The 26,260-nt window shown below is 41.1% G+C and overlaps 1 protein-coding gene and 1 long non-coding RNA gene across 4 annotated transcripts in view; one reads left to right on the top strand and one right to left on the bottom strand.

The window, feature by feature from the left end:
* Positions 1–487, bottom strand: part of LOC127432194 (uncharacterized) — a 494,148-nt gene extending 493,661 nt beyond the window's left edge. The window contains exon 1 of the long non-coding RNA XR_007895714.1: positions 305–487. This is a non-coding gene — a long non-coding RNA (uncharacterized LOC127432194). The remainder of the gene's footprint in view (positions 1–304) is intronic.
* The window catches only part of cdh19 (cadherin 19, type 2), a 248,357-nt gene that overhangs the window by 199,868 nt on the left and 22,229 nt on the right, over positions 1–26,260 (top strand). The window contains exon 12 of one of the 3 annotated variants that reach the window (XM_051683044.1): positions 4,572–4,618. The exons of 1 other annotated variant lie outside the window; for it this stretch is intronic. In XM_051683044.1, the coding sequence (XP_051539004.1) occupies positions 4,572–4,585 (14 nt within the window). In that variant the 3' untranslated portion in view covers positions 4,586–4,618. Of the gene's footprint in view, positions 1–4,568; positions 4,619–26,260 lie in introns of those variants that run through there. One more of the 3 variants, XM_051683043.1, reaches the window with a different exon arrangement.

Here is a 26,260-nt window from a genome sequence, read left to right as displayed (position 1 = left end):
ACATTTTGGAGCACTTCATGCTTCCTTCTGCTGACCAGCTTTTTAAAGATGCTGATTTCATTTTCCAGCAGGATTTGGCACCTGCCCACACTGCCAAAAGCACCAAAAGTTGGTTAAATGACCATGGTGTTGGTGTGCTTGACTGGCCAGCAAACTCACCAGACCTGAACCCCATAGAGAATCTATGGGGCATTGTCAAGAGGAAAATGAGAAACAAGAGACCAAAAAATGCAGATGAGCTGAAGGCCACTGTCAAAGAAACCTGGGCTTCCATACCACCACAGCAGTGCCACAAACTGATCACCGCCATGCCGAATTGAGGCAGTAATTAAAGCAAAAGGAGCCCCTACCAAGTATTGAGTACATATACAGTAAATGAACATACTTTCCAGAAGGCCAACAATTCACTAAAAATGTTTTTTTTATTGGTCTTATGATGTATTCTAATTTCTTGAGATAGTGAATTGGTGGGTTTTTGTTAAATGTCAGCCAAAATCATCACAATTAAAAGAACCAAAGACTTAAACTACTTCAGTCTGTGTGCATTGAATTTATTTAAAACACGAGTTTCACAATTTGAGTTGAATTACTGAAATAAATGAACTTTTCCACGACATTCTAATTTATTGAGATGCACCTGTAATCATTAGTAAACCTTTATAAACATTTACAATGTATAAAATAGTTTCAACTTTAGATTGGGTTCTGCAAAAATATGAACAAATAATTACTAAATTGATGTTTAAATAGTAAAAGCATGCTTACATACATTAACAAATAAACAGTAAATGTGTGGCTTTTAGAGACATTGGTTACTAATTGGACATTAATAAATAATTTATAAACATAAATTGAACTGGTGAGAAATACTAATACTTTCTGAAAATATTTGTAAATATAAAAAATGCATGAGCTCATTTATAAATCATTTATGAAAAAGTTTAAGCATTCAAATGTACATTAACGAATAATCTGTTAATCATTATATAACATTTGTTAAAATCACTTATAGATGTTAAAAAGTGCAAAGTCATATAGGAATGAAAGTTGAATAACAATAAAAGTTTAATAACTTCTGTAAGTATTTGAATTTACAACTACTAATGATCTGATAAACATTATGTAACATTAGTTAAATTCATTGGTTAACATAAACAAGCCCATTCTCTCATATTTCTAACTATTGGAATATACATAAACTAATGATCTGTTAATTATTATATAATGTTTGTTAATGATTTATTAATGAAAGTTATTATAAAGTGTTACCAAATCTTTTTCTTACTGAGTATTTTTGTCTTATTGTCCAGTAGAAGTATCTAAACAAGAAAAAATTACTTTAGCAGAATGAAAAGATATTAAATCTTGTTTTCAGATAAATCTAGTGGGGTTTATGCTTCAAACATGAAACAATATATTTTTCAATGGGGTAAGAAAAATAAACTTGTTCCCTGTCTGTCACTCACTCGACGTTGTGTCGATGTAGTGACACTAGGGGTTCGATCTTGAGAGCCCCAATCACCTTTGCTTAAAACAGAAAAGGCCAATGAGAACTGGCGAGTGGAATTTGCATGCCACTCTCCGCCCCGGACATACGGGTATAAAAGGAAATGGCGTGCACCACTCATTCAGATTTTTTCTCTGGAGCCGAACGCATGTGTGTTCATCCCTATTATCCTTTGCTTATGTTGCTGGATTTTTACGGCGCATATCAGCGGTCAGCCTCGCACGGTTGAGTGTTGTGTTTCCCCTGGGCGCTTCGGCGGCTGAGTCCACGCTGCTAAAAGAGTATATACAAAAGAGTATATTTCCTTCTAAAAGAGCTCACGCAAACGCTTGGCGTCTTTTTAAAGATGTCCTTCCGCGTTTGCACTACTGGATGTAGCCGTTATCTCTCCCCTCCAGACAGCCATGAAATCTGTCTCGAGTGCTTGGTGCGCCAGCATGCCGAGGCAGCTTTCGTGGAAGGGCCATGTTCTCATTGTGAGAACAATGCCCATCAGAACTTTGCAGTCGCGGCTCACTTCCTTCTTCATGAAGCAAGGAGCCACCGTGGCTGCTCCCGAACCTGGTCCGTCCTGGGCTGATGCTCAGCCAGCCGGTTCGGCAAGCACCGCGGACGATCTGGATGTGGACATGGGAACATTTCCGCCGGCTCAGCCCCCCGCGGACCTCCCATCCCCCAGCACGCTCGTTCTATCCGGAAGAGCTGTCGAGCGATTTAATGTGTTGTTAACAAAGTCATGGGAGGCGCCTTTTCTGCCCGTACACGCTTCGCGGGCTCGTCCACTCTGACTACCCTCAACGGTGGAGTGGCTAAGGGATATGTTGAGCTTCCCCAGGTAGAGCGCTGTAGCGGCAAGGCGATGTACGCTCCCTACTTTGGAGTCAGCAGGTGTTGAAGTCTCTGCGAGCCACTCACCTCCCGGGTGTCCTCAACTGTGCAGCGGACACGCTCTCACGGCAGGTAACGCTCCGCGGGGAGTGGAGACTCCACCCCCACGCAGTCCAGCTGATTTGGGAGAGATTCGGGGAGGTGCAGGTAGACCTGTTCACCTCCCAAGAGTCCTCTCACTGCCCCCTTTGGTACTCCCTGTCTGAGGCCCCCCTCGGCATGAATGCCTTGGTGCACAGCTGGCCTCAGGGGCTACGCAAGTATGCATTTCCTCCTGTGAGCCTCATTGCACAGACTCTGTGCAAAATCAGGGAGGACGAGCAGCAAGTCCTGTTCGTTGCACCGTACTGGCCCAACCGGACTTGGTTCTCGGATCTGATGCTCCTGGCAGTAGCACCTCCCTGACGCATTCCCCTGAGGCAGGACCTTCTCACTCAGGGGCAGGGTACGCTCCAGCACCCATGGCCGGACCTGTGGAATCTCCACATCTGACTCCTGGATGGGACATGGAAGACCTAGTGGGTCACATGATCACTCACCCCTCTACGAGGCGGCTGTATGCCTTGAAGTGGCGTCTCTTTGTGAACTGGTGTTCTTACCATGGGGATGACCCACAGAGATGCGCCGTCGGGTCTGTGCTGTCTTTCCTTCAGGAAGGGCTGGAGAGACGGCTGCACTTGCCGTGCCCCTTGGGAGTCCGGGCGCACTCCACTAGAGGTGTTGCGTCCTCCTGGGCACTGGCAAGGGGGGCCTCTCTAGCAGACATATGCAGGGCTGCGGGTTGGGCTACACCCAATACCTTCACAAGGTTTTACAACCTACGCATAGAGCCGGTTTCGACCAGATTGTTACGCGATAACAGCAGGTAGGCCGGATGGCTGGTTGGATGTATCGCTTGCATTGTGCCTTTCCCCTTTTTCAAAGGTGATAATGTGCGCCTTTTGTCCACAACAGTTCCCCGTATCCGGTGAACCCCGGACACCTCTTTAATTCTTAAGCACTGTTCAGTGACGAACTCGGCGGAGGAGTTACGGCACCAGGCCCAGCAATCGTGGTATGCCCCTTTTCAGGTGACCCTGTGTGCTCAGTGCACCATACGTGGTGATTTTCCCTTGGTAATCCCGTATGATGAGTTTTCACTGTTCGGTTTCCCCGTAGGTGAACACTGTGTTTCCCCTCGCCAGAGCTTTCTCTGCCTCGGCCACTGTTGCTGCGTACCCTCTCTGTAGATAGGGTCCTCCGGTGGTATCATTCCATATGTGAACTTCCCCGTTGGTAAGTCCATGTGAGGTATTCTACACATGTTAACTTCCCTCCGGTAGGATGTGATCTCTGTAGTGCCCTCCCTCCTGGAGAGGGAAGAGCACTTCCCAGTGCTATTCTAGAAAGTGCTCGGTGGAAATTGCATCAATCAGGTAAGGCTCCGCCGGTAGCCTCCTTGGGTAAGTGCCTCCTCCCCCCTTAACGGGACTAGGGAGACGCCTTACCTAACTCGCTGGAAGGTCATGACGTGGTTGAGCACTTGCTGCGAAGCACGCAGCAGCTTGCCCGTGTCCACTTTTTCATACCTCATGACATGGCGCTGAATCGGCCGCTGACATGGCCGGGACTCTCTTTCAGCTCCTCAGAATAAATCTGAATAAGTGGTGCACACCATCTCCTTTTATACCCGTATGTCCAGGGCGGAGAGTGGCATGCAAATTCCATTTCAGTGGCCTTTTCTATTAAAGGTGATTGGGGCTCTCAAGATCAAACTCATAGTGTCACTACATCGACACAACGTCTTGTTCCCTCCATCAGGGAACAAAGGTTACATCAGTAACCAAGACGTTTTCCCTTTAAATCATTTTATTATTATTACCCCATTGGAAAAAAAAAAAAATCTTGTTATCAGCATAAAAGTAACAAAGGTTTGTTGGATAACTCTGAAAACATGGCTAAATATTTTATGTCATTTAGATTGTAGTAAATTCGTGTTTCAAGAATGGTTAGATGTTTTTACTGAAAAACAAGGCAAAAATACTCAATAAGAAAATTTCATTTTTTTGCAGTGTATGTAACCCTAAAATTGATTTGTAGAATCATGGGACATGTATAAGGTTGAATTAGCAGAGAGAATATTTTTTTGTATGAGTATGATTGTACAAATATATTACAAGACTCTCTTTTCCAGCAGAGCACTTGTATTAATAAAGGAATATTAACTTTCACTTCATCACACAGGCAAGTATGACAATCAGTGACAATCCACAGTCATAAACAATTTACTGATAAACCAGTGTGACCTCACACTAATACAATATAACTGATGCTTAATTAAGTGTTAGCTCATAAGTAATAATGCTAATCATAATGTTTGTGCAGTTGTGATTGCATGTACAGTTAAATGGACTCTATGCACAGCACCTAGTCTACGTATTTCCGGTACAATCTCAGGGCGACAACGCACTTCTGGTATCGTATTCAGCCGTAGTGAAAGCGTCAAGAGAGTTGCAGAAAAAAAAAAAAAAAAAGGCAAGGCAAGGCAAGGTAAGACAAACGATTTATATTAAAGAGAGCACAAACAAACACCATAAAATGAAGTTATGAAATTTACTTCTTTACAATGGGTGGCATTCCTGTCGTTACATTTGAATGAATGCGTACTTTATTGAGAGAATATTGAATGGGACTTTTACCATAGCGGAAGTTCACACAGCTGCACATGCTGTCACAGACTGTCACTCAAAACGAGTCCATCACTGCTGCAGCATCATGCTCTTCTAACTAAGTGAAACACATTCTTCGCTCTGCACAGTAAAAAAAAGAATAGTTTCATCATGTAATGCCTCCATTTTACACCAAGTCAAGTGGATATTTCAAGATTAAAATTGTAGCTCCAACTTAAGGCATGCTGAGGTAAGTTTTGGTTCTAATGATAACGCTGGCTTTTTTGTGACATGGTGATGGTCATTTTCTGGGTGATTCTGTAAATATGGGCTTTTGTGACATCAGTTTATAAGGGTACATTTTTAAATCTGCAGCAATATGTCAGTGCGCTTTGTCCCGCATCCCACATGGCACGCCCAGTATTTACACATTTACACTGTGCAGCTATTGCAGCTGTTTTGGGCTGATTAACTGTATAAATCCATGTAAACATCCAAGTTAAGTGTAAATGCCTTTTGCTCTGCCGTTCGCCTGATTGACAACCGGAGCACAAACAGAAAGCATTTCTGCGCATGCACAGAGAGGTGAGTGGGGCGCGTGCATGAGAGATGTGTGGGCGTGAGGCGATCATATGGCTTAGAGAGTGGCTGTGTCCGAAATCGTTCACTCATTCACTATTTCCTATATAGTGAATGGCAGTGAGTGCACTATATCTCAGCAGTGAGTGAACGAAATGAGTAAGTGAATTCAGACGCTGACGTATAAACCAATCATCGGGTCACAGAAACAATGTCACATATGAACTTTTAAAATACTTGGGCCTTACTTGTTATTCTTATTAAATAATATATTAATACAATAAATTTTCATTCTATTTGCCATTTTTTATATATATGTTGATATAAAGAGTAAACACATTTTATCAGATGTACATTATTGTATATATTTGATATACTTTAGTATCTTTAAACTCCAATTCAAGCTGGGTAGCGTTTCTGGGTGCATAGCGCCCTCATCCGATCATAACCTACATGTTATAACCGAATATTTAAATCATCCACAGAATTATATAGTTAAAATAATATCACCTCAGTGAATCTTTTAGTAAATAAAGACTTCTTTAAGTTAATGGCAAAATTCTGTATAAATATAAATAAAGAGTACATTTTAAAATGTATCTGTATGTTTTGCCTCTATTAGGTTATTTTAATCATGATTTGTCAAAGTAATTTAATACATTCAGCATGAAATAAAACATTGCAGGAGTGAAGGAAGCAGTAAACTCCCAGCTTGTACATCTTCCTGTGGTGGATTATGGGCAATTAACCGTTGTCGAGTGTACATCAAATGTACACTTGAAATTGGAGTGCATTGTGGGTAAGAATGAGTGAACAAGTGTAGGGAACAAGTGGCTCACTCAGAATTCAGACACTCCTACAAAATGGCAGACACCCGGAATAATGTGTATAGGGGCATTTTCAGTCACAGCGAATGTTCCATGAACTGGGTTGGTGCCCTACCCAGGCTGCATACTCTGCATTTAGGGAGTGGTGGTACTGCTGTACAGAACTAATGATCTAAATTATTTCGACAATGAAAACTGTAGCTACACTGAAATAAGAATCCACCCAGGACTTTAAAAGCTATGACATAGCGAAAGTAGGCGTTAATAAAGCATGATCTTGCTTTGGTTTATATTTCAGCATTATATATAATGTCCCTGTGGGACATTTTTACATGTTCACTGTAATAATTACTAGAAAGGTTTCCAAATCTCTCTTCTTATTGACAAATTCATCCAGATCTGACAAGAGCCCTTAAAGGGATAGTTCACCCAAAAATGAAAATTCTCTCATCATTTACTCACCCTCATGCCATCCCAGATGTGTATGACTTTCTTTCTTCTTCTGAACAAAAAATGAAGATTTTTTAAAAGAATATTTCAGCTCTTTTGGTCCATAAAATGCAAGTGAATCGGTGCCAACAATTTAAAGCTAAAAAAAAAAAAATCAAGTAAGGCAGCATAAAAGTAATCCATAAAACTCCAGTGGTTAAATCCATATCTTCAGAAGCGATATGATAGGTGTGGATGAGAAACAGATAGCTTTCACATTCTTCTTCTTGTGTTTTTGGTGATTCACATTATTCTCTGCATATCGCCTCCTGCTGGGCTAGGAGAACAACTTCTAGCAAATGACAAATATTGATTTGTTTCTCATCCACACCTATCATATCACTTCTGAAGATATGGATTTAACTACTGGAGTCTTTAATGCTGCCTTTATGTGCTTTTTGGAGCATCAACATTTCGGCACCCATTCACTTGCATTGTACTGACCTACAGAGCTGAAATATTCTTCTAAAATCTTAATTTGTGTTCTGCAGAAGAAAGGAAGTCATACACATCTGGGATGGTTTGAGGATGAGTAAATGATGAGATAATTTTCATTTTTGCGGGGAACTATCCCTTCAAAGTTATAGCACAGCCATAATTGAATATTATGTCATCATTTCCCTACCCTCATTTTGTTCCAAACACGTGTAACATGTATTCTATGGGACACAAAATATGTTAAACAGAATTTTAGAGACTGACAGTCTCAGTCACCATTCACTTTCAAAATATAGAGAAAGAAAACACATTCACTGAAAGTAAATGGTAAATGGTAAACATTCTGTCTAATATCTCCGTATTGTGTTGCATGGAAGAAAGAAAGTCATACGGGTTTGGACCAACATGATGGTTAATGATGACAGAATTTCCATTAATAATAATAATAATTCTGTAATACTGTACATGTTAAATGTGTATTATGTAATGGAATATGGGGGAGTTAAGGTCCATTATGTAATTTGTGAAAGTAACGAGTTACTCACACTTGAGTACTCTTTTAATTGGATACTTTCTTACTCTTACTCAAGTAATTATTTATGTTAGTACTTCTAATTTAGTAATAATTTTTTTTAAGTAATTGTACAGTTTTTGACTACTCTACCCACCTCTGAGGTTAACCCAACGTAACTTTACCCACCCTAGCAACCGGGCCAATTGGATGCTTAGGAAGCCTGCCTGGAGTCATTCAGCACGTCCTGGATTTGAACTTGCAACTCCAGGTGTAGTAGTCAGTGAAGTGAAAAGTATATTAAAGGGCTCATGTCATGCTTGTCTTTTTTACTAAATTATTTAATGTCAGTATATGATTTTGTACAAAAATAGTCATTATATAGTACTAAATGACCTTTTTTCACACTGTCTCTGGCCCTCTGTACGAAATGCTCAGTTTTCTGTGCTTCCCCTTTAAGATTTCAAGATACTTAATTCAATACACAATTATACACTGTGTTGTGATTGGTTAACATTTTTGAAGTGCAAACATGCTTCGAACGTTTGTTTCCTAGAATAAACAAAGGAAAACGTACAAGTGAATTACCTGAAAGCACCCAGTTCAGGCAATCGTTAATAACTATATGTCCCAATTTATGTGAAGCACACAATCAAACTGAACAAAGACAGCACACTGTTTCTCTCTAATGCTTATAATATTAGGAATAAAAGGTTTGGCGATATTATAATGCAATATAAAGCTGAGAAAAGTGAAAATATCCCAGGCGAATACAAGCTGCGAATATGAAAGGTTAATACATCTGTAGTGATGCCGCTTAAATACGCCCAGTGTTGCGTAACGTTACTTTTAAAAGTAATTCGTTATAACATTGCATTACTCCTTAAAAAAGTAACGTAATTAATTAAAAAGTTACTTTTTATGGAAAGTAAAGCATTACATTACTTTTGCGTTATTTTTGCATTACTTTTTTCTCACCACAACACTCTCTTCTACTATGCTATGCATATGCTATGCATTCCATACAAATAAGCCATGCATTGCATACAAGAGACATTACAGGTCATGCTAGCTACTGTACAACACTCATGTCAAAACAAAATATTAAACAAACAGATATTTAGAAAATGTCTACAATCAGTAGGTCTTCATGTCATATTTATAATAAAGACTCAATAACAGGAATATGCATGATTTGTTTTTCCATCGACATGGCAGCCAACATGAATAATGAAAACCAAATGCTACAAAGTTCAGCATCTGAACCTGCATCATATGTCATCATATGCGGTGCCCATCAACAATGCCAGAGTCAACTTGAGATGTTTTTCAGAAGTCAGGATAAAATTCAGTGGGGAATGCCAACCTAACATGTTCAAGGAATAAGTCTGATGAATTAATGATTATTTTTCACTTAAGTCATTTAAGTACAGGCTTGTTTTGAGTTGATCCACGGTGTGTACTGCAGACAGCCGACTGCAAATGCACATGTTGATACAACTTGAAAGGAACCGTTTTTAATGCTATCAAAATGTCAAAAACGGTATGTTTCACAAATCACATTACTTGTTTATTATAAAACAAAAATGTAGAATATTTTAAGAAATTAAGACATTTTGTTTGCATACACAAACCATGCAGTATGTTGCATGCAGCCGCTGATCCAGAGTCAGCTTTTCTCATCCCATTCTCCTTGTTACAGGGAGCTGGAACACGGAGCAGTTTGGCTGCATAAGTTAGTGAATTGAGAGAGCATTTCACCCTGTATATCATGTTGTGGCCAGTGGAAGACTAAATGCATTTACTGATTTTTTTTAATGCAGCATGTATTTACACATGAGTCAATTGCGTTTCACTCAGCCGAACGTTGAATGTTAAATGCTTTAACACAGAGCAGTTTGGATGCAAACTGATCCTAAAGAAGTAATTATAGGCAGCTTTAAAACAAAGCAATTTGGATGCACAAACAGTCAGCGATCATTCCATGTTGTATGTAACTGTATAATCATGACGTGTCTACAGGAAGACTTCTCGGGCTTATGTCTGTGCTATATTATACCACAAAAATGTGTGTTTACACACTTTTTAATGCAGCCTACATGAATCAATCATGAGAATCAAAGTTTCACTTACCTGAATATAACTTTTTTTGACGAAATGTTGCTTTATGAGGACACATTTCTTAACTCTTGCTGTGATTGTCATGACAACTGTAAAGTTTATGACGGCTGCTCATGTAAGCTCTAATGCACAAAAAAATCAATCGTTACAAATGATGAATACAACTGTATTCCACTGAAGTGTTCAGATTTACATTCCTTTACCAGCAGTATTTTGCAGTTTTAAAACATAAATCTTAGGGTGGGCTAAAAGAAGACTTGTTGTGCTCTGCCCATCACTGATAAGCATGGCTCATACTCTCTATAACTACAATACCCATCATGCGCACAAACAACTTCATTGTGCATCTCTTGTAATCAAGCCACCCACTTTCTAGAACTACAATGCCCATCATGCACTATGTCTCCTCCCCAAAGTTTGCACACTTTACTCCTGATATATCACAATACAGGGAAAGGAGTGGTGTACAAAAGCAATGCGTTACTTATTTAAAAAATAACTCGGATATTATGGTCAAAAATATGCATTACTTTACTCGTTACATGAAAAAAGTAATCCGATTATGTAACGCGAATTACTTATAACGAGTTACCCCCAACACTAAATACGCCTTCTGTGGTTAACACGGTGTTGCACCAAAAATCATTTTCACCAGTTGATTGTGAATGCCTCTACAAAAAAATCTAAACTAGCCCCAAACTTGCCACAAATTTGCTGCTCATTATTTTCACATGCAGATGAGCTTTTGATCACAAATTTGCAGCTCTTCGCCAGTAGTGTTGAACCTCCGGCAAAACTTTGGCAACAATGGATAATTTGCCAGATGTTTGCCGAAAAGATCATTTGCATGTGAAAATTATCTGTGGCGAATTTGTGGCAAGTTTGTGGCATGATCCCTCGATTTTTGTAAGGGTAGGGATCACTCTCCAGCTATTTCGCTACTTTAATATGTGACAAGGGGCTGTGGATGTATTTATTTCTGCCAAAACATGGGACATTGTGTCTAAAACGAGACAGATGAGACACAGCCACTATACTACACAACTGTCTTTCATTGCACGCCGTGCTACATTTCTTGATATATTATAAAATAATGATCTCTCACATCAAAAGTTTGTGAGAAATTGTGCATTTCTTTGGTAAGTAACCGTGTAAAAAGCAGAATCCGCTCCACATTGGAGTCCTGATCATGGTTTATTTTGTGATGAAAACAGCTGTGTCGTGTCGATGTAGTGACACTAGGGGTTGAACTTGGGAGCCCCAATCACTTCTGATATTTGAGAAAAGGCCAATGAGAATTGGCGAGTGGAATTTGCATGCCACTCCCCCAGACATACGGGTGTAAAAGGAGACGGCTTGCATCCACTCATTCAGGTTTGTGCTGAGGAGCCGAGACAGTGTCCCGGCCATTTCAGTGGGTAGTTCAGTGTTGTGCCAGGAGGGACACAAAGTCTCGTTCCCTCCATCAGGGAATGGAGGTTACAACAGTAACCAAGATGTTCCCTATCTGTCACTCACTCGACATTGTATCGATGTAGTGACACTAGGGGTCCCTATACAAAACACTACAACCAGCTGAACTATGTTACGTGGATCAGCAGTGCAGATGCAGGCAGGCTATCGCGTGTCTAATAACAAGTGCACACAGCCCCATCGTAACCTTCCCAATGCTCCACATAAGTCGCATAGTCCCTCGTACCCCAAGGGGGGGGGGGGGCAAGTCGTACTTACAATGGAAATAGGTTGCATCAGCTGTTTTGACCTTTTCTTTTTTTCCTCTTTGAAAATGAAACTTCACTTAGCCACCCCTCCAACCTCTCCTGCAGGAAGGAAAGCACCAACCTGACTGCACATCTCTGTGGGTGTTCACCTCGGGAAGAACACCAATTCCTGAACAGACGCCACTTCAAGGCATACAGCTGCCTCGTAGAGGGAGCTCTGGCCTGAGTGATAGTGTCTACCACTGCCGGTGGTAGTCCACTTAGGTCTTCCGCGTCCCGTCCAGGGGCCAGACATGGAGGTTCCAGAGGTCTGGGTGTGGGTGACAAATCGTGCCCCATCCCTGAGAAAGGAGGTCCTTCCTCAGGGGAATTCACCAGGGAGGGGCTGTCGTGAGGGCCAGTATGTTGCCACCAACATGACTTGTTCTTCGTCCTCCCTGACTTTGCACAGAGTCTGTGCAAGCAGGCTCACTGGGGGAAATGCATATTTGCACAGGCCCTGGGGCCAGCTGTGTGCCAACGCGTCCGTGCCGAGCAAGGCCTCGGTCAGGGAGTACCATAGCGGGCAGTGGGAGGATTCCTGAGAAGCAAACAGGTCTACCTGTGCTTCGCTAAATCGACTCCAAATCAGCTGAACCACCTGGGGGTGGAGTCTCCACTCTCCTCTGAGCGTCCGCAGCATGATTGAGTTCGCCTGGGATGTGAGTGGCCCGCAATGACTTCAGTCGCTGCTGACTCCAAAGGAGGAGATGGCGGGCGAGTTGCGACATGCGACGTGAGCTTAAACCGCCTTGGCGATTTATATATGCTTCCATCGCCGTGTTGTCCATCCGGACTAATACATGCTTGCACTGGATCAACGGCCGAAACCTCCGCAGAGCCAGCAATACCACCAGCAACTCGAGGCAGTTGATATGCCAACGCAGTTGAGGTCCTTTCCAGAATTTGCCCATTGCAAATGGCGCCCTAGCCTGAAGGGGCCTCACGGCAGGGCAGAGCAGGAGCTGCCACCTCGAGAGGCCTCGCGTCCCGAACTCATGGCTGTGCTGAGAGAGATGTTAGAGCACTTACCTCGCTCTGTGTACCCACCATAGGACCGGTCTGCAATGGGAGAGGAAGCCGGGTGTCCTCATGGTGTCACATACGCCTGATCGTGGGTATGTGTGTGTCACAGCTGGGTGTGCGAAGGCGGAGGGCTCATATCTGCAGCGCCCCTGCTGCGAGTGTTTGATGTATGGCTGTCGTGACAACGATGGCCATAGACACCGAGTGTTTTACCCAGAGAATGAGGAAACCGCTCTTTTTTTTTTTTGAATGAAAGTGCCGGTTGGGCATGCCCCTTTGGCATGCGGCAAAATCATAAAAAAACAGAATGAAAGAGTCTCCTCCTAGCCCTCCACCGGGGGATGGAGTGGTCTGTGTACAACCTCCTGGTTGACAGCGAATCTCTTCACCCCTGGGTCTTCCATCTCAGGGATGCTTTGAAGCCCTCCTGGGGTTCTTGGCACCAGACCGAGGGACAGGGGGTGTCAACTTCCTGCGGGAGGTGTTGCTGCCGTAGGTAGACGAGCAGATGGGGTACGGGATCTCGGCGGCCTGTAGGTGGCGGAGGAATTATGCCGGGGCAGGATGTGCTGGATTGCCTCCATCTGTTACTTGACTGCCGAGAACTGCTGGGCAAAGTCCTCGACAGTGTTGCTGAACAGGCCACCTTGAGAGATGGAGCGTCAAGAAAGCAAACCTTGTCGGCGTCCCTCATCTCTACAAGGCTGAGCCACAGGTGGTGCTCCTGGACCACCATAGTGGACATCGCCTGCCTGAGTGCCCGCGCCATGAACTTAATTGCCCGCAGGGTGAAGTCGGTCGCCAAGCACAGCTCCTGCATTAATCCCAGGTCAGGACTACTCTCGTACAATTATTTCAGAGCCTTGGCCTGGTGGACCTGCAGGATGGCCACGGCCTGTCAAGCAGCACTGTAAGTCTTGGCCGTCAAGGACGACGTGAACTTACAGGTGCTGGACAGGAGCCTAGGATGATTCTGCCAGGTGGCGGCGTTTTGCGGGCACAGGTGCACTGCAATCGCCTGCTCCACCTGAGGAACCTCCGTGTACCCCCTGGCCACCCCGCCATTGAGGGTAGTGAGAGTGGAAGAACTCATGAAATGGGACTGGGCAGTAAAAGGTGCCCTCCAGGACTTCGTGAGCTCCTCATGCACCTCCGGGAAGAAAGGAACTGGGGCAGAGCGTGACTGTGTGCTGCACTCTGAGCCCAGGAACCAATCGTCCAGCCGTGAATGCTCAGGGCAGGGTGGAGGGTTCCACTCCAGCCCGACGCTCGCAGCAGCCCAGGCCAGCATGACAATCAGCTACGTGTTGGCCTCTGACTTGTCAACCTCACCAGATGGTGGGAGCCCAGTCGAGTCCTCAGCATCAGACTGCAAAAGCCCGCTCTCTGATGCTGTGATCGATACCTCATCCTTATCTCGAGCCCAGAATGAGACATTAAGCCCGTCCCCAGGGCGGGCCGCCTGTCTCATCCATGAACTCGACCAGTGGAAACGAGCGTGCTGGGGAATGGGAGGTCCGTGGGGATTCACCCGGCGGAAATGCACCCATTGAAGCCCCCAAATCGCCCCCAGCGCTAGCCGAAACGGCCTTGTGCATGCAAGCAGAAGAACCAGGATAGGGAGCAGCTGGAGTGGCTTTCCCTCTATGAAAGAAAGAAAGCCGCGATCGCAATGTTGCCATGGTCATGTTCTCGTAGTGAGAACATGAGCCAACCACGAATGCTGTCTCAGCGTGACTATGACCCATACACGTGAGACAGTGATTGTGGCCGTCAGAGAAAGAGAGATACCGACCGCAACAGGAACTTTTAGTGTGGCTGCTGAAGCGCCCAGGGGCGTTTTCTGCACTTATCTGTGCGAGGAGAGAGAACCCGCTGTAAATGCGCCGTATATCCAATAGCTTATACACTCTTTGAGGTGAATGGAATGCCAGTGGAAGCTCTACGCTGATCGGCTCTGAAGAACAAATCTGAATGAGTGGATGCAAGCCGTTTATACCCATATGTCCAGGGAGTGGCATGCAAATTCCACTCGCCAATTCTCATTGGCCTTTTCTCCAGTATGAGAGGTGATTGGGGCTCCCAAGTTCGACCCCTAGTGTCACTACATCGACACAACGTCAAGTGAGTGACAGATAGGGAACAATTCCTTGCATATTAAACAAATACAGACAGTATTAGTATTAAATTAGTTACTCACTATGTTGTGTCCAGTGTTGCTGGTTCAGCTACATCTTTCAAAGTTTCTTTGCAAATTCTGAGTCTTAATAGTTCTCAAAAGAATCCTTAGAGAAATGTGCTGACCAAACCATATAATGCACATTGACAAGTTCAGGAACAAAAACAAACATTGTCATTCTTCAAAAAGCTATGCAGACATGCTAAATCTCCGCAGCCAGGAACGTCCCAACATTTTCGACTCTTCCGTGGTATTGCAGTCTCTTTGTTAGTTCAATAACAACTACAGCAATAGTTCCTCTATGTTTATAGGAATGGCTGTACCTGTCTTGCTCTCTCGTCACTCACTCGAGCTGCACACCAGGCAACAGGCGATGATGTAAATGGAGGCATTGATGTTATGCTGTCTTGGAGGTGGCCATTCATTAATTAGTACCCTTTGTGACATCACAAATATACGGATGTAGAGAATGAGGGTTTTCTGAAGCTTAGGGTGGTTTCACATATAGTACGGTTTAAGTGAACAAACCCAGTATGGTTAAAGTGAACCAGAAAGGGAACCAGCCGCAAATTACCTCAGAGCTTTTGGTGTTCACAATATCAGTGGACTTAGGGTGTGTTCACACTTTTAGTTCAGTTCTCTTGGTCCTCTTCGCCCAGACCAAAAAAGAAAATGATACATTTTAGCCCTGGTTCACTTAGCGTTCACACTGGAATTTTTAACACCGAACCTAAAGATATGAAACAAAAGGCATCAGGAAAAAGTCACAACCTGATTGGACAGCTTTTATGATGTATATTTTGCGACGGAACTTGCAGAACATCCAAAACAATGCTGGCTGCTGGGCGAAATGCGCTCGTTAGATTTATAAATGTATATATGGTGGTACTGTTTACCAGCTGAGAACAAACGAAGAACTAATAAAATGTGTAAAGGAGTCAAAACAGCACCAGAAATTCCTCCGTTGCACACACAAATGAAGATATGCTGCAAGGACAGCTGACGGCGGTTCCAACGCCTGTACCGAACTGTAATGGGCAACATAGCTCCTATGATGAGAAGAACCAGGTATGCTTGAGGTCAGTATTAGGCAAATTACTTCCTGTTTTTGGTCCGTTTAGACATCTTTGGTCCATGTTGCGTTCATTCAATCACTATTCAGGTGGTCTCGGTCCGTTTGTTTGGTGTGCACCAAGGTTCGGTTGGCAGTGTTCACACTTGTTCAAATGAACCACACTAACAGAACAATCGCACCAGAATTTGTTTTAATCTAACCAAACCTGCCAAGTGTGAACACACCCTTAAAAGAGGACCCAGTTTCTTTTTTGGTCCTCTTGACATAAATGTGGTCTCAGACCCCTTGTTGTTCACACCACAGCTCCTTAAGAACTCAGACCCCATTGCAGCTAGGGCTGTCACGATTATGAAATTTGGCTGACAATAAAATTACTTTGATGGTTGGTCCGTTTTCCGCCTCCTCCTTGCCTGTCCTTTATACTGTTACATTGGTGCCGAAACCTGGGAAGGAGGAGGGATGTGCTGTTGTGGAGTCCTCGCCACTGCCGTCCGCCTGAAGGAGCAGCCGCAGCCATCCGCAGGGGTACGGAGTAGTCGCTGCCGGCCACCTGGACGTGGAGGAACGGCCTCCATCCGCGAGGGGAGGAGGGGCTCGCTGCAGGCTGCCAGAACAAGGAGGGGCGTTCCATCCGCCAGGGGTCGGAGTTGTCAATGCCGGCCGCCTGGATGCGGAGGAACGGCGCCATCTGAGAGGGGAGGAGGGGCTCGCTACCGGCCGCCAGAACACAGAGGGGCATTCATCCGCCAGGTGTCAGAGGAATCGCTGCTGTCTGCCCGGGGAGGAGCAGCTGTCATCCGCCAGAGGGTGGTCGAGGACCAGGTGAAGGCGTGTGTGGGAACCGGTGAGCGATTAATTTTTTTTTTCTCTCTCTCCTCTCTTTCTCTCACTGTCACTCCGCCTCGCTCTTTTCCTCTCCCCTTTTCCCTCCCCTTGTCTCAAGGAAGGCAGGGAAAGCCTGTCGGCAGGCACGGCCGGAAGGGCAGCGAAGGGGGGTGTACGTTATGCCAGGGGTTCCCCGGCCTGAGGCAAAGGAGGGAGGAGTGTGTGAGTGCGCACACCCGGCCCCCAATCGGGCTAATCAGCCGATAAAGGAGAGGGATAAAGACGAGCTGTATGTGGCAGTTCGGGAGAGAGAGAGCCACATGCAGCTGCCATGTGTGTGTTTATGTTTCTATCTTTTTGTTTAAGTTTTCATTCAATATTACTGTGATGGTTTGTCCGGTTCCCGCCTCCTCCTTGCCCGTCCTTTATACAGTTACAATGTTATACCGCTCTGAGAGCGCTTGGAGTGCTCAAACAAACTAAGTGTGAAAACGTCCTTAGTGTCAATAAATCCTCTTTTTGGACTGGGGAGGAAGTTCTGAGTTCTGACACTTACAGTATGTTTTTATAGTACAATGGTCAAAAGATCAAGGAAAATTGTATTCCTCATGTTATGACCCCTTTAACTGCACAAATACAATGAAATAAACTAATATTGGCCACTATGAGACAGATGATATGATTAAAGTTACTTAGGAAATATAGACCACTCCCTTTGATGAGAAGCTAGAGTATATATATTGTGAACATATATCACAGTGGTATACTTTATCAAGCAAGATGAATCAACATAATGATACGTATACTCTAAGTATATACAGTCAGAAACAAGGACCTTGCTAATCCAGTGCTGTCAGCTCCCTCATAGCTGTCGACATAACTTGAAATACATGCTGTTCCTTTTTACTGGATGAAGCAACAGCTCCGTGTCTCAATGTGGGATGGATATTGTTCTGTGGCATTCTCAGAAACTCCTATAAATATTGTATGCAAAAATTAATTTCCCCAGAGTCATCTTGACAGCATTTATAATCATAGGAAAGGTGCTGTGCCAGATGTAAGTGTGCCCCCTGAGGCAAAACGTGGAAGTGACCATTCATTCGAGATGTTCAGGATTGGCTAATGAGCATTCATTATTAAAAAAAAAGTTACTTGAGGTTATCTAGCTCAATTCATATGATTTTTCTTTTCATATTTATTACACGTCTCTCTGGAATGCTTAATCTGTTGTCAAATATTTGTGTATAATGAGCACTAAACTGTATAACTGACCATTATCCATGGCAAGTGATTTTCAACATAGCTGTGATCGTTTCATGTCTCTCCACTCTCTTTCTTCTCACATAATAAAATAATTTATCCTCAAATCAATTTCATAGCTATGTAATAAGTAGGGATGCACGATTTATCGGCAGTCAATATATTATTGGCCAATAATCGGGAAAATCATAATATTATTATCACGCCGATAATGGAATTACCGGCAATATTTTTGCTGATAATTTGTTACGGTTTATTTGCTTGAGGCTGAGAATCTCTGACACTGACTTCTTTCCTTCAGTTAGGGACTCAGGCAGCCTCAAGCAATAGTGCACGTGCACATGCACAGCGTGTCTGTGTGAGTGAGAGCCAAGATCATGTTGCTCTGTGAGGATTATTTCAACATCTCTGCACCGTGTTACGTTGTTTTGGGGCTGGTTTTAGTCATTTGCTGGAAGTAACGACATGCCATTTCCTACATTCTATTTGTTTCATGAGGCAATAAACGAAACATGTATGTATGCTAATTGGGGCAATCATTTTCATGCATTACATGGGAAATAGTACATCACTACTTACAGAACAGCATTATGATTAAAACAAGTCCAAACACAACCTAACACAGTACATTTATCTTGAAATAATTATCTTGAGTGACGCAAGATGGATACAAACACTAGTTTGTGAGTAAAACGAATGTGCTTGGTGTATTTTACGAGTCGAGACTTTTCTAACTTGAAATAATTGTCTTGAGTGACACGAGTTGGTTATAAACACTAGTTTGTGAGTAAAACGAATGTGCTTGTTGTATTTTATGAGTTGAGACTTTTCTAATGTTATGGCTCATGACTATTTGATATGTATGATGTTTTTACCTATTCCCATTATGATTGTTGTGTTCACATTTCATAAATTATACAGTGGAACTGTCACAGAAGAACACTGTAACGTCTCTGAATGAGACGCGCATAAGCACAATGCCACACATACATAACCAGAGGTGGAAAGATCATACTCAAGTAAAAGTACTGTTACTTCCTAAAAAATGTAATGTGAGTACAGTACCTGTCCTAAAAACTACTCAAGTAAGAATAACAGAGTAGCTCATTTAAAAGTACTCATGAGTAGTGAGTACTGAGTTGCAAAAACTATGCCCCCTTATAACACACACTCCATGCTGCGATTTCAAAATGTTGCATACATACTATAATTCACATTCCCTTTTATCGCTGTTTGTCAGAAAAAAAAGAAAATATAGCTATCCTCCAACAATTTTATTTTTCACTGCCAACTTTTAAAATACATCACTTATCTATGATAAACACTACATATATCTGATTAATAATAATAATAATAATAATAATAATATTAAATATAGCTGCAAGCAGCAATTATCGGGGTTCAAGTTCCATAGGGCCTTTAAGCCTATGTTCTGGACTATATTAGTTATTTCTCAAACATTATGCAACAAAGACAATGCACAAATTGCATACAAAATGTCAGCTCAATCGGAAAAGCGGTAACATTGTTACATCCACTTTAAATTTTGTCATTGTTATAGCACCACCAAGTGCCCGAGCCCCATTTCTTTGTATGTTTGTCCTCAAAATGAGCCCTTACATAAGTGTGCCAAATTCTGTGACAATGTCTCATTCTGTTTAAGAGTTATATCTATTTAAGTAGCAGTGGCTAAGTCAACTAATAATATTTTGCATGCTGTCGACACGTAAAATCGAAAGTTTTTGAAAATTATTCATAAATAGACTCCAGAGACTCTTGTGGCACTTGTTTCATTGGGATTGAGTGAAAAACCTAGGACTAGTTCACAAAAGTAGGTTTTAACGTAATCTCATATATTTAACGAATGATTTGATGGACACCATTGGTTCTAGAGGCAAAGTTGTTCAGAATGAGAAGAGCTATCATATGATATTGTGTGTTTTTTTTTTTAAACAATGCATTATATACAACCGTTAACACGCACAAAAATCGTGATAGCGGCACCCAGTGGCCGATTTTTTTAAAAACTTTGCACAGACCTCGTAGGCCAAGAGTCAAATAGGTCCATCAAGTTTCATTCCGCTCGACCTTTGTTAGTCTTGTCTAATATCTGCTGAAAGCTGATTGGCCGATGGTGGCCATGTTTTTAAACATACGCAAATGTCCTCATAGACGTTGACACTGCATGCAAAATTTGAAGTCAATCGGACCAATGGTTCCATAGTTACAGCCATTTTCAGGTTTTTCCCTGTTATAGCGCCACCAAGTGGCAAAACTGTGCAGATTTTTTTGTGCGTCCTCAGATAAAGCCCATTGATAAGTATGTCAAGTTTAGTGAAGATGTCTCATTTTGTTCAAGAGTTATAGCATTTATGTAAAAGTGGCCATGCCTGCTTCCTGTGTTTTCGTGTATCGTAGCTAACGTGAATCGAAAGTTCAAACATTTTTTAATAATTATTGATATTGGCACTCCATAGAATCATTTGGCATTGGTTTGGTCCCGATTGGACGAATGGACTAGGAATAGTTCGCAAAAGTAGGTTTTGCAAAAAATCCAAGATAGCGGAAATGAAATTGGAGACACGCATTTTGTTTGTCTTGAGCCACAGATTCCATTGATACAAGACATTTGAGCCTGTGACAAACGGTTAAAACGGTTATGGCCATTTTTCTAAAAGTTTTGGTTTTGCTTACTATAGCGCCACCGTGTGGCTGATTGGGCCGAGACTTTGTGCCTGAGTAGCGACAGTGAGTACTACCTTCTGACCAAGTTTCATGTCTCTACGCCTTACGATTTGGGCTCCTCAATCAGTTTTAAGACAGAAAAATAATTATAAATAAAATAAAACTAGAGAAGAAGAGAAATGTGGGAAAGAAGGGAAAGAGAGTTTATTTATTTATTTATTTTATAAATGAGAGTTATAGTAACTGCCTTTGATTATGGTTGTGGGTTAGTCAAGTGCATTCGAAAGAGGTGGGTCTTGAGCCGTTTCTTCAGGTAGAGGACATAGATATGGTTCTTTTTTATCCCTAATATGTTTTATATTAATCTTGTTATATTTACAATTTTATTTTCATTGAAAATTAAATAAAATTTGATTTTTTACAATTTTATTTTACAAAAAGCTTTTAACTGAAATTGAAATTTGACATTTAGAGAAATATCTATTACCTTTACTAATAATATCATTTCTCTAAACCTATAAGGCAACTTAAAAACTGCCTCATTTTCTTTGACACCCTACATTCAAAGCAGCTTCTACTTGTATTCATATATGCAATAAAATACCTAAATCATGTAATTACACATACATACAGAAATCTAATGAATGAATGAATTAATTTGTTGAATAATTTTTGATTAATGACTGCATTTATGAAATGACTGCATTAAAACTTGGTAATTATGTAAATTTGTGTTGTTTTTGTGAAATTACCACCTTAAAATGTGTTAATTGTGTGAATTTTGTGTTTTCATATTTTTTTAATATATTGATCCAATACCATATACAATATAATAATTAGTAATTCTTGAGACATGGTACAAACCATCCCTGACATTTTCACATGCCTTTATAAAGAGGAAATGTTGCTATTTTCAGAAGTAATCAATTATAAATATTGTAGTGAGGTCAGTGATTCCCCTTTATGGTTACTTGGGGATTGCTAGCAGTATTTAATCACTACATATGTAGTACTCACAACATGTTTTGTGCTACTGTCTTGTTTTAGTTAATAGTTTCCTGTCTTTATTATTTCCAGGTATATTTTGTTATGCCATTACTTCATTTAAACCTTCAAACCTTTCCTGTGTCCTTTGTGAGGTATTTTCTATTTGTTACTGAATTGTTTAGTTGGGTTGGTTTTGTTCTTGTTCTATCTGATGGCTTAGTTCTGTTTTGTTGCTCTTTCCAAACTCTGCTTAATGAATACACAGCATTATCATCCTAACAGCCCTATTCAAAATGCATTCGTTACAAATACAACATAGTGGAAACAATAAACATTTAATTACAATAACACATACTATTTTAACACAAGCTATTTCCATATTTCACCTGCTATTATGAGAAATCCATACAAATTCTAATGAATTTTTTTTCTTTCTTTTTTTTTTTTTTTACATGTGGTTTTAAGTTATTATGCTTATATTTTCTATTATACAAGCAGTATTTTTCAATTGTGCTTATTCCATCATGCAACAGACAAAGTGTTTGGGATTTTTACCTGCAAGCAGCTATTATCAGCTAGGTTCAGTCTTTTTAGGGCATTTAAGGTCATATTTAAAAGGATTTCAAAAGAGGCACCTAAAACAGAGAAAGTGCATCAATAACTTCAAGCAATTAAGCAAAGAACCTTTGAGATATAGCCATTTTTTATAGTCCACCACATAATTGTAGGCTTCTGCAGCATCACAACCAAACATATTTGTGCTAAATTTGATAAAACTCTGATGTTTATAACACCACCTATTCTGTAATCTCCACCAAATTTTGCATTTCATATACTATGATATGACCACGCTCAGTTGAAAGTTCAGCTTACAGACCCCAACAAATATTCCTGCACTTTATTTGTTACTCCTAAAACCTAGAACTAGTTTGCAAAAGTACTGTTTTTAACTGAAATATTTAACGCACAATTTCACTTCGTGCCTGAACCCCTAATAATAAAAAAAAATCTGAGCAAAAACAAAAGGGTTCCTAGCACTTCGCGCTTGAACCCCTAAAAATCCTTACAAAAACAACAGGGTTTCTAGCCATTCAGGCTTGAACCCCTAATAATAATAATAATAATAATCCTTACAAAAACAATAGGGTTTCTTGCCCTTCGGGCTTGAACCCCTAATAATAATAGCAAATCTGAGCAAAAACAATAGGATTTCTAGCCCTTCAGGCTTGAACCATTAAATATAGCTGCAAGCATCGATTACGGGGTTCAAGCCTTTAAGGTCCTTTAAGTACATATGTAACAGATATTAAGTATTTATTAGACAGTATATTAGCAACTAAAACATTGATAAAGTGCCTTAATTTTCAGAAACATCTAAAGTTCAAACTTTTTTGATAATTATTAATATTGGGACTCCACAGAACCTTTCTGCACTGGTTTGGTTCTGATCGTGTGAAAGGCCTAGGACAAGTTGAAATAGCTGCTAAAAGTTTATTTTGTTGATGGTGGCCATGTTTTTCCAGATACAGTATGTGACTGTCCTCATAGACCTTAATGGCACTCTGAACAAAGGCACTGCATGCAACATTTCAAATTGATCAGACCAACAGTTCCTTTGTTAGTAATTTTGAAATGTTTTGTTATTATAGTGCCACCAAGAGGCAGAGGCTCACAATTTTGTTTTTGTTTTTAGTTTTGTTTTGAATGATGCCATGCATATGTGTACCAAATTTGGTGATACCGCATTCCGTTATAACCTTTTTAGTAAAAATGGACACGACCTCTACAAACGTTTTGTGACAGTGACTTGAAAGTTCAAACTTTTTTTGATAATTATTAATATTGGAAGTCCAGAGAATTTTCCTGCACTGGTTTGGTTCCGATTGGGCGAACGGCCTAGGACTAGTTCAAATAGCTGCAAAAAGTTTATTTTGTTGATGGCGGCCATGTTTTTCAAAATGTAAATAGGTCTAGTTCAAAAAAGTATTTTTTTTTAAATAATTTCAAGTATATAATGAACGCTTTTTGGCCTACTGTTTGACAATGAATCAAAATTTTTAAATTCCTTTGAATTTTCATATTGGGACTCTGCTGAATCTTTCTGCACTGGTTTGGTTCTGATCGGGCGAACGGCCTGGGCCGAGTTTGTTTTGAATTTTTTTTTTTAACAATCCAAAATAGTGGGAAAAAAAAGCACAAATCTGACCTCTTCATCATGACACAAGGAATCACAGGAAAAAATTATTTTGATTCTAGCCCTTAGGGCCCAAGAATTATTGCCAAAATGTAATTTTTTTTTTTATTTTGTTCATTATTGCGCCACCTATGGGCCGATCTGGCCAATTCCATGCGTACAGCTAGCCAATCGGGGTACTATCACCCCTGAAAGTTTCAAGTCTCTAGGCCTTACAGTTTGGTCTGCACGATCAGTTTTAAGTAATGCATAGTTGTGTTGTTCGAGGTTATGCGGATGTTCAATTGAAGCCCTTTCTAGGGGTCTCAATAGGTTTTGGTTGTTACCAGGATATGATTGTCGGGATATCAATTAACCAGTCTATTAATCCAAATAACTTGAATGGATGTCGGCAAGAGGCAATTCATATTCAGTGAGCATCTAGGAGAGCGATGTTTGTAACGTAGGCGACTGGCGACATTCCAAGACTTTTACAGAGTTCAAATGTTTAAGAGTCAAGGAGGAAAAAGGACTTACATCCACATAATTGTGATGAGTAGATACACAACATCACAGAGATGTAGACGGAGTTGACAAGGAACCCAAATAGCACTAGGACTAAAAGTCAGAGGGCAGGAAATGTAATCATCGAAGCCTGCACCACCATGTTGCTAATCATAAATCTCAATGGAGCACATCACCAACACCAAGCCGTAGTCCAACCACAACATGCAGTTCCAACCACAAGACACAGGTAACCTACTCACCACCTGTACCAAAAAGGGATGGAGAGAGCGTAACAAGGGCAGCAGAGGGCTGGGAGTGGTGCATTAGGCAAGTCAGCGTTGTAACCAGGTAGTTTAGCAGAAGTCATCAAAGCAAATATCCAGCGGTATGATAAAATCCAAATCATCCAAATCGCAAACAAGAGACAGTCAATCTAGGGATTCAAAATGTCCAGCGAGCCAGTGATGATGATCTAGCAGCCAAGGAGCTAGTCCAGCAGTTAGTCCAGTAGCATGTATGAAGGAAAAACACAGATCCAAATTACATGGACCAGCAACACAGGAGTTAATTCAGGTATGTAAAAAAAAGACAGTCCATATGATGAAACCTAGCAGGGATCAGCAATCCGATCAGCGAAAATAAACTAAATTAACACAACCAGAGGAAGACTAGTAAAGAAGAAAGTGCGAAACAGCAAAAAACAACATAAACAAACATAAGCGTCCGTGAGAAGCGGCAGCCCTGTCGCGCACAGCATATTGTCAATGGAACTGGAAATGTCCTTCTCACCTGATGCACCACTCCCGGCCCTCTACTGCCCTTGTTATGCTCTTCCAGATATTATTGACTGAACAATACAAAATTCAAAACATGTCCACTTATGCAACCATTAACATCATTGTCATGCTTAAAGTTCTGACATATCCATTCCATTGAACTACTAGCACAAACTAAACATTTTGTTTGAAAGATTAATACTCTTTGCATTGATCACATTCACACTGCACTTAAATACAGTTGTCACTCTTCTTCTGAGTGCTAAAAACAGAGTTCAGCTATTTTACAGGAGTGCCAACTGCATTTTGTAACACATTCACACCTGATAAATTTAGGCAGCGACAACCATATTTTCATTAAATACACATTGTGTGTACAGAACCAAACTGAACAACTAGTTATTAATGCAGTGACATCATTGTCTTTGGGACACTGACAGCTCATCTGCAGGTGTGGTGCTAGAAAATCACATGGTATATTTCTGGAGTCATTCAAAAATTTTGATACTGTATGATAAATAAATGCAGTTGTCACCCCCAAAACTTTGCAGTGTGTCTGTGGCCAGGGTTGAGAGGGTTAATTAAAAAAAAAAAATTATCCGTTACAAATACTGATTTCTTAATAAATTGTAATTAGTAACCTAATCCAATTACCACAGTGAAAAAATAATGTAATCAGATTACTTCTAATTACTTTTGGATTACCTAAAGTTCAAATATATGAATAAACTCAAGAGAAAAGTAATATGATCTCAAAGACTTTTAATTATGCCTTCTGGATTTGAATAATGTTATAAGAAATGTAGTTGTTATATATAAGGGGAAAAAACATGACAAAACAGGGACACTGCCTCCTTAATAGGAAGACAGAATATGTTCAAATGTAAAACAAGCAGTATTTTTAAACAAATCAGGTGAGAATCTGTTATAGAAAATACAGAAAAAATTGCTTATTTTCTCATCAAGCAAATTCTGCCATGTATTGCAGTTAGCGTGTAG

Source organism: Myxocyprinus asiaticus, chromosome 41 (genome assembly GCF_019703515.2).
Source record: "Myxocyprinus asiaticus isolate MX2 ecotype Aquarium Trade chromosome 41, UBuf_Myxa_2, whole genome shotgun sequence".
In the NCBI taxonomy this organism is placed as follows: domain Eukaryota; kingdom Metazoa; phylum Chordata; class Actinopteri; order Cypriniformes; family Catostomidae; genus Myxocyprinus; species Myxocyprinus asiaticus.
This window is presented reverse-complemented; position numbering and strand designations above follow the sequence as displayed.